This window comes from Pteropus alecto, unplaced genomic scaffold (assembly GCF_000325575.1).
Source record: "Pteropus alecto unplaced genomic scaffold, ASM32557v1 scaffold267, whole genome shotgun sequence".
In the NCBI taxonomy this organism is placed as follows: Eukaryota; Metazoa; Chordata; class Mammalia; order Chiroptera; family Pteropodidae; genus Pteropus; species Pteropus alecto.
Window position 1 is genome coordinate 309421 of NW_006440137.1, and position 10142 is coordinate 319562.

Sequence of the window (10142 nt, forward strand, 5' to 3'; positions counted from 1 at the left end):
TATGCCTAGTAAGCAATACAAATTTAATTGCTGATATGAGCTATAAAATTTCAGTATAGTCAATAGAGGTTTGATGGTCAATGTACCTGACCTGAGAGTCAGGAAACGGCAGACTTATTTCTACCTTTATTCTCTCTCTAAGATCAAATTACATAAGTACATAATTCATAATGTGTTCACAGATATGGGCATTTTAATCTTCAATAAAGACGAGATAAACGTTATTACTCAATCCTCTCTGCTTATATTTAGTTTATGGTAAATGGCAATAAAATTTCCAAGGTAAGTAATAAATGGAATTGAAAGGGTCTAAATGAGGGAATCTATAACTTGGCTTTATTCCCAATTTCTACAGACAAGATAGTAAGTGACCTTGAAAGATCCAATGGACTAGTTTGTAACTTTTTTACAGACAATGTTAGAAGAGGGAGAATGTTAATACTTATTGTTCCTTTCCCAGAGATTATTTTCAGATACAGATTTTCAAGACTAGAAGAGGACCTTGAAGAGCATTGAATCCCTTCTCCAAGATTATTGTGAAATAGCCATCCCATCAAAATAGCTTTCTCCACTAACCATGTAGGAGCTCTAGGAAAAAAAAAAAAATTTTTAACAGACTCTCAGTTTTCTCATCTATTAAATAAGGGAACTGGATTAGATAGAATCTGTAAGCTTCTTTCAAGCTCTAAAATTGTTCAACTCTGACTCTAATTCACATATAAAATATTTGATTCTCATACATAGCAATGCGTAATTCCTAGAATTCATTATAACATGCAGAAAGTATTTATGTACAGAGAATCACTTAGCATATTTCATAATTTTGACCTTTCAAATATCTCTTTGTTTATGACTCAATAAGATTCAATAATACAGAGATATAAATATATAAATGATACTCACCCTGAACTTTAGCACTGAGCATTCTAGGCAGCTATTTTCTAATTTATAACACTTTAGTTTTATTTTAATTTAATCGAATCTATACTGCAGTGTTATTTACTATAGAGGAAAGGTGCCCATCACTTTGTAAAATGTCAAGTGTATAAGATTTAAAATTTTCTGTGATGATTTTAAAATACATGTACAAATTATTTGATGTTCCTTCCTTCAAGAGATGGAAACTAATTCTCCCCATTCTCCTCCCCATGAGTGTGGGCTGAACATAGTGACTTGTTTCCAACAAGTAGAATGAAGTTTAATTAATGTTATGTGACTTCTGACACTAGATCATAAAAGACACTGTAACTTTCTCCTCATTGGCTCTCTCTGGGATCACTTGCTTGGGGCAAGCCAAATGCCATGTCACAAGGATACTCAAGCAGCCTATGGAGAGGCCCATATGGCGAGAAATGGAGGCATACTGCCAGAAGCTAGTGAAGACCTAAGGCTTTCTGCTAATAGCCATATGAATGAGCCACTGTGGAAACAGATAAATCTCGCAGCTGCAGTCAAGCCTTCAAATGACTGTAGCCCCTGCCAACATACTGAATGCCACCACTTGAGAAACTCTGAGCCAGAACCACCTGGCCAAGCTGCTCCTGAATCCCTGACCGACAGAAACTGTGAGATAATAAATGTTTGTTGTTTTAAGTTATGAAGGTTTGGGGTAACTTTTTATGTAACAATTGATAACTAATGCATTCACTTATAGGTAATTTCTACTCTAGGCTACTCCTTATTTTTTTTTTTTAAAAGATTGAATTATATAATACAAACACAATTTTAGAATTTGATAAAAGACTTTGAAGAAAAGGTTGCCTCTTATTTTGCAGAAACAAATTAGTATCTGCAGTTTGTCTTGCTCAAATCTGGTGTGCTTCTATTGTTTCTACTTCATCTAGAAACATAGGAGCCATCATTAACAGTTCTCTCTTCTTCACCTCCTTCATATACCACCTATTATTTAACCCTATTGCTTTTACCTCATCTTGCCTCTGTCCACTTTTTTTATATCTGTACCACACTCCCAGCCAAGTCACATAACAGTTATCTCTCTGGACTCCAAGCAATAGTCTCCCAACTAGTCATCTCATGTCAACTTGTGCCCCCTACAATTAGTTCTCAGTACTGAATCTAGAGTTAATTTGTTAAAATACTATTATGATTATTTCACATCTTTTTTTATCTCCTTCTCCCACACCAAGATCCATTTGTTGACTTCTTATTACTGGTCATTGGTTTGCACTCGTTCTTCAAGCTCAAGCCATCTTGGCCTTCTGTCATTCCTAGAATATGCCTGCCGTCTTATCCAGGCCTCTGAGACTTTGCATACACACAGTTCCTTCTGCCCCATTTACCTAGTTGACACCTAATCATCCTTTAGATCTCAGTCATAATCAAGCCTGAACTGACTAACCTGCTACCCTGGTACAATCTCCATCTAACTTTTCCTTGCAATACTTAATAGCAGTTGCATTATTAAACATATAGATGTTTTTAATTTATGTCTGCCCAAGAAGACATACAAATGGCCAACAGATATATGAAAAGATGCTCAACTTCACTATTAGGGAAATGCAAATCAAAACCACAATGAAGTACCACCTCACACCTGTTAGAATGGCTATTATCAACAAGACAAGTAATAACAAATGTTGGAGAGGATGAGGGGGAAAAGGAACCCTCATACTCTGCTGGTGAGAATGTAAAACTAGCACAGCCACTATAAAAAACAGTATGGAGGGTACTCAAAAAATAAAAATAGAATTACCATATGATCCAGTGATCCCTCTTTTGAGTATCTACCCCAAAAAACTTGAAAACACTTATTCATAAAGATATATGCACCCATATGTTCATTGCAGCATTATTCACAGTGACCAAGACATGGAAACAACCAAAGTGTCCTTCTTTGGATGATTGGATAGAGAATATGCAGCACATACAATGGAATATTACTTAGCCATAAGAAAAGATGAAATACTGCTGTTTGTGACAATATGGATGGATCTTGAGATTACCATGCTAAGTGAAATGAGTCAGACAGAAAAAGATGAGAACCATATGATTTCACTCATATGTGATATATAAAACTGAAAGCAACAAATGAACAAGACAAACAAATGAACAAAAAAGTCATAGACACAAACAACACCTTAGTGATTACTAGAGGGAAGGGATGAGGGGGAAGGTAGAAAAGGCTCAAATATATGGTGATGTCTGACACAATGAACATTCAGCATTCTCTGCCATACTACTCTAAATCTGGTTTAACCTTTCACTGACAAAGCCAATGAGCTCCTGGGTACTATATGCTCAATAATGAGATACTTGCACAATTGAAACTGTAGCAATAACAACAATAACATAAAGCAATTAACCACTCTAGGCTAGGTTGTCTGCTGAGAACTTTATAGGTACTATTTCATCGAATCTTTGTTTTTGTTTTTAATTTAATATATGAGGAAACAATTGGAGTGTGTTAATATAGCTGGTAACCAGCAAGGCCAGAATTTACACTCAGGAAACCACCCAAAGCTTGCAAGCTGCTCTGCTGCAGGGCAATTATAATGAGAAAATTATAAAATATCTTATGTAATTTTAAAGTTTGACTATTCCAGATACTTTGCATTTACATATGAATTTTGTAATCAATTTATGAATTATTATGGATAAAAAGAATGCTAATATTTTGATTGGGATTTCACTGATCAATTTTTGAAGAATTGATATTTCAACAATACCATTTCTAATTCATGAACACACTGTATGTCCCCACTAATTTATCTTCTATAATTTCTCTCAGCAATGTTTTGTAGTTTTCAATGCATAGATCTAAATATGTTTGGTGAAATTTATCCCTAAATATTTTGTATTTTTGGATGCTATTTTAAATGGTATTGCTCTTTTAAATTTCAAGTTAAGATTGTTCTTTACTAGTGTGTAGAAATGTAATTGGTTTTTATATATTAATCATATCTTTCAACATTAATAAACTCAATTATTAGTTTTAGTAGCTTTTTTTGTAATTCCATAGGACTTTCTATAGGTGATGATGTTGCTTACAAATAAAGAAAGCTGTACTTCTTTCTTTTCAATCTATGTGCCTTTTATTTCTTTTATCGCTTTATGCATAGCCTAAGACCTCCAGTATAATCTTAAATAGAAATAGATATCTTTGCCTCATTCTCGATGTCTAAGGAAAGCATTGTCTTGACTATTAAGGAAGATGCTAGCTGTAGGTAGTTGCCCTTTATGAAGTTGAGGGAATTTCTTCATATTCATATTTTGCTAAGAATTTTTGTTAATGGATTTTGGATATTTGACTATTTTGAGCATTATTTGAAGTTTGAGCAATTATTTTAATATAATTTTAAAATTTGCACTAAATACATACGAATAAGTCATGTTTTAATTTATTTATAAAATTTTCAATGGATTTATATATGTCTAATGAATTAAAATGATGACTTTTCTCATTAACATTTGTTTTTTCAAAAACAAATATTTGACTTTTATGGAAGCTTCAATAATGAATAAGACCTTAAGTTAGCTTAGGTTGAGGACTATTTTCTCTTCACAATCAACAATTAAAAATTTAAGTATTGTGACAAGCAGGAAAGTTATTTAAGCAGTAATTACTGCAATGTGCTAATAAACACAAATATTGGGTTTCAAAGACACATGTGTGTGACCCTTGAGTTATATGTTGCAGGTGATATTTGAGTAGCAGTGCTGTCTCTGCTCTGTTCTCCTCTTTGATTGAGTAGGGGCCAGGCTGCCATATAAGCAAATCACCTCTTCTTATTTATTGTAATGAGCATGACAAAGCACATATTTCAAGGGAATTGGACTAAGGTAAAATCAGCCTTGATATAGACTAATGAAGTGAAAAGAGAACCATTGAAAATAAAATTCCCCAAACACTCAGAATCAAAAAGCGATACCAAAGACCCATTGTTTTTTATCATAGGTGCATAGTGTACCATTTTATCAAAATATACAAAGATATTATCATAACTTCTAGACAGATTGCCAGGAAATCCTCTTAAAAAAAAAAAAGAGCCACACCCAATTTACTATTATTTGGAAAAATCCATTGGTTTGTGTGATAAACACTAAAATAGACTGATTATACATCTGGCTAGGGGCCCGACCATTCTTTTGTGAACTCTAAGATAATAGACCTTCATTGTTCTGTCTGTTGTCCTTGCCAATTCCTGTCAGATTGGTCCTCAGCAGTTACTGTGTACTTCTGTCGTTTATCAAAAGCCTGGGACTTAAAAATCTCTCTCAACTTGTCTAAAACAACAATTCATTTGTTTAATAAACATACATTTGATAAATTTTTCAAGATTCACATCTGATTGGAAAATTTCCACTATTTGTAAATAGAAGAAATGTGTAAAACCATATTGCCTTAGGAAAAATTATAAAATTAGCTACATTTATCTTTGTTAGAGACATCTTCTCTATTCTTTGATTTGAAAATAATTTAAAATTCATTAAAATAAGAATTTTCTATTATTTAAAAGAAGTCATATTTGGTAAAATATGAGATAGCAAACTACAGCACACAGAATTAGCAATAATGTTACAAAATTATACAATCCTAAAGCAAAAAGGGGCCTAATTTTATGTAGGAATAAATTCTCATAGAATTCCTATACTAGCTTTGATCTTCTAGAGATGAAAATTTCACTGTGTCCTTTGGTCTTCTTTCCACCATTTAACTTCTCTATTACCAGAGTCATAAATTTTTTTCTGCCTAAATTTCTTTTTGCATTTTAACCACAAAATCTTCCAGTTCTGCGCTTTTTAGGAATAGGAACTGATTTACCACTTAGACTCTAAACCTGTTAACTGAATTTTTACACATCTCTAAATGTGAGTTTATGAAACAATGATACTATCAGCTCAGAAACTATCCTACATAAACTTATAATTGTGTTTTGATTTGGGAACATGAGTATATTATAAACTAGACTGCCAAGAAGAACAACGAAAATAGGAAGACAAAGACATTGAGTTCCTACATTCACTTTTGAAAGTTATTTTGAAAAGTGAGCATTAGAAATAGAAAGTTAGGGGAAAAAAGACAGAAAGTAAGATTGTAAATTATTTACGTATTAGTAACAAAATGAATTTTGTTAATGTCATACTTTACGTGCTTAGATTATACAGAAGATATGAGGGAAAGACAATATATAAAATCTTAACACAAAGGAAAGGAATGTATTTTTTCAAAAGCTAGGAATAGACTTTTTAAAAGTCTCTCAACGTCATGGCAGTTTCAGAGTTATAAAAGCAGTTTTGTGCCCTACAAGAGTATCCAAGAACTCTGTTAGCAAGACAAGATAAGTTGGAAGGCAAGCTGGGTCACACCAACTTTTTCTGGCTTTCTCAAAGCTCTTAAACACACTAGGAATTCACAGCAATATTTGTCAATGAATTCTATTTCCTGTCTTTGGAACTGAGCTCTGATGCTCTCTTCTAAAGGCTGGAGCCTCCAAAATCCTACTCCCTGGGAAGGGAGGAGGGGGAAAAGACAGAGCAGGAACTGTGGTTGGAATCAGGTAAGAGGGTTTAATTTCATGATCATGTTAGTCTGAGCAGTTGTGGAGGTTGCTTTTGAACTTAGCCACTGCCCCTGGATGGGTGCCCACAGATAGGTCACCTAACTTTCTTGTGCTTCTGGCTTTCCCTTGCATTAAAAACACTAACCTTATTGTAGTAATCATTTTGCAATATATATAAATGTCAAATCATCACATTGTACACCTTAAACTTACACAATGTTATATGTCAATTATATCTCCAAAAAGCTGGAAAAAAATAAAGGTACCAAAGACTACTTATTTTAGGGGCCAGTCTAAGATAAGATAACAAAATTTCCCTGTGAGAACAGACAAATTCTTTCTTTAGGATAATAAACATTCCACAATTCCACAGTGGCAATCCTTTATTTGTTCTTCCTGTCCTGCCAATGGAAAGTCACAAGGCTTCTTTTGCCTCACATCCAAGGCCACTGTGCAAGGACAAACTAAAGAAAAGCACAAAGAAAAGGTAAAATCCCTAGGAAGGAAGATATCTGTGTGTCCTACTGTTTAGAACTCTTCCCCATCTACTTTCTCACTTCTCTCTCCACCTCAAATACCCTGGCCCTATCGCCACTGCTTCTGGAGCATTCCCATCATTTATCTTGATTTAGATGTGGGAAGTCAGCTTCCCTCTTGGTACAGCTGGGGTTTGGTTGGAATTTAAAAAAAAAAAAAAAACTGAAGGAAAAGAAAGCAAATATGAGAGCAGAGAAATGGATAAGTTTACAAAACCCAGATTTTTTTAACCTAATCTCACCGAAGTCCAGCTGTAGCCTGGTTAGATTGGCACAGTTTGTAGAGTTTACCCAGCTCCAATTCTTTTTCCTGGCCTCCACACTGTCTAGCCTGATAGGGTGGAGGCTCGACTGAGCTCCTTGGATTTCTGGCTCAACGCTACTTTGGAACAAATGATCTCTGGTGGAATCTCAGAGAGGATTTTTCTTTTTTTCTGGAACTTGGTTCTGTGTCTATTCTCTGAAATCAGCCTTCTGATTGTCAGTTCCAGCTTGGGGCTCAACTCACTTTCCTTCATACAGTCCCCTGACTCTTTTGGCTCAGCTTTGTTTCTTCGTTTTTCTACATAGAAAAAGCATTTCCCTCCCTGATCTGCAAGCATTTTGCCCCTTGATCTTTGGGCATTTGTATTTAGCACTGGCACTCCAGTTAGTCTTTACAGCTCTGGCCCATGGAAATCCTACTTTTTTTCTAATTCCTTTCCATCTGCTGGTTGATTTGTCTCAAATGGGTTATTAGGACTGGGTTTACCCTTGGGTGTAGTGTAACAGTTTGTTCATGTTCCTCTAGGCCAACATCTGGGCTTTTCTCATGTGGCTTGGGTGGCCACTGTCCACTAGAGCTTGTCTCTCTCAAATGATGAGAAGCAGACACCTCTATTTCTGTTTGAAAACACACATGCTCATTTGGAAAATACAATTTCCTATTCGAGGATAGTCTCCAGTTCTCAGCTCAGCTACCATGCAGAGAGAACAACATATTTTGATCCCAAACACTTTGTAATTCATTTACTGTTAACACTAATTTTCACCAGATTCTCTGGGGCAATTCATCACTCAGGGATCTGCCCCCTTCATGAGAGCAGGCTTGCTGGATTTGACTGCTTTAGTTATATAGCTTAAACACACACACACACGCACTCAAACACACACACACACACACGCACACACACACACACACACACACGCACGCATGCACGCACATGCACACATACACCTATCAGAAACTCACGATCAATGAAAAAGGAGAAATATTTTCCCACGGTTTTTAGTTTTTCCAAGTCCAAGCTTCTTTTCTGAAAAGATTTAAAAACCCTGAACAAAAATTCTGGAGTCCTGGCTATATTTTTTACACCAAACAACCGAGTTTCTAGAGGCTAGATTACACAGCGGTCAAGCATGTAGGCTCTAGAGGCAGGTTGTTGGACTTGAATCCCAGCTTTGCTGCTTATTAGCTAGTTACCTATTGTCAAATTACTTATCTACTTTGTGCCTTAGTCTCCCTGTCTTGAATATGGGGAAAAATAATAGATACTACTTTTATAGCTATTGTAACAGTTAAATGAGTTGATACCTATAAAGCATATGAAACAGGGCCTGGTATATTGTAAGTACTCAGTAAATGTTAGCCACCATTATCACCATTGTACAGGTCTCTGGGATGGATACTATTTTAAAAAATAATGATTGGTGTAGTGGTTTTAACAGTAGAACCAGAACTAAAATTTAGATATTAGTTAAGGGTAATTCCAGTGCTCCCTGCAGTAATAGCTGAGTTAGGCCAATGAACAAGATGGACTGTGAGAAAGGGTAATTATTTGAAATGTTGAACAACTGTGTTTCTGTTGTAGGGCCCAGGAACCACCCAGCACTTCTGCCACATTTTGAATTGTCCTAGTGTTCACCTCTTTAGGAAAGTACCCACCAAAATTATTTCTGCTTATGACTAATTTTTCCATTTAATAAGGTTACTGTGAACTCAGATTCCATTTAACATGGCCTTAGCTTAGTCTGCTGCTTAGTGTCAGCTGGTTGTGTAATTGCTGGGCTATTTTATTACCCAAGCCCCTGATTAAAATGTTGATGTACAATTTTCCAAGCATATCTGTTATAAAAGACCTAATAACCCTTCTTATGGGACTGATTTGAGTCTTTGAATCTAAAGTGTGTCACAAAGATATTCACACCTAGAAAAAACCAGAGAGAAAAGTTTTATATATTTTTCTTCCTCATTTCAAGATTTTCTCTCTGTCTAGGTGTAGATATCTTTATGTTCATCTTGCTTAGAATTATTCAAGCTTTTTAGACCTGCAGATTTATGTTTTTCATCAAATTTGAGAAATTTTTGGCCATATTTTTTTGAATATGTTTTTCTGATCCATTCTATCTCTCCTCTCTTTCTGGGATTCCTATTACATGTTTGATGTTGTCTCACAAGTCTCTGAAGCTCTGTTCATTTTTCCTCAATCCTTTTTTCACTCCATTTTCCAGATTGAACAATTTCCATTGCTCTATTTTGAGTTCATTGATACCTCCTTCTTCCATCTCAAATCTGCTGGTAAGCCTATATAGTGATTTTTTTTAAAAAAATTTAATGTGGTACTTTTCAACTCTAAATCTCCGTGTGTATGTGTATGTGGTTTCTATTTCTCCATTAATATCCTTGATTTGTTGAATCATTGTCATAATATTTCTTTTAACTATTTGAACTTATTTATAATAGCTACTTTGAAGTCTTTTCCTGATAAAGCCTACATCTGGGCTCATGAAAAGTCAGTTTCTACTGACTGCTTTTTGCTCCCAGGTATGTATCACACTTTCTTGTTTCTTTGCATATTTTGTAATCTTTTAGAAAGCTGGACATCTTAGATATATGTTTTAGCAACTATGAATTCTGAGGGTTTTTCTTGTACCTCTCCTGCACTTGAACTGCAGATTTTGTCTTCCCCAGATGTGCAGCTGCTAATGTGTCTGTTTAGATTTTAATTGTAATTTTTGTTTCTTCGGCCTAACTTTCTAGGGTTTACTTTTGTATCTGCATGCTTAGTAGTCAGCCAGCAATTTGGACAGAGATGTTTTCAAACAT

General features: G+C 35.0%; 1 protein-coding gene across 1 annotated transcript in view; it reads left to right on the top strand.

Moving 5' to 3' along the window:
• The first annotated feature begins 1342 nt into the window (after window positions 1–1342).
• Window positions 1343–10142, top strand: part of FDX1 (ferredoxin 1) — a 77387-nt gene continuing 68587 nt past the window's right edge. The window contains exons 1-2 of the mRNA XM_025050514.1: window positions 1343–1565; window positions 9780–9860. Of these exons, the coding sequence (XP_024906282.1) occupies window positions 1343–1565; window positions 9780–9860 (304 nt within the window). The remainder of the gene's footprint in view (window positions 1566–9779; window positions 9861–10142) is intronic.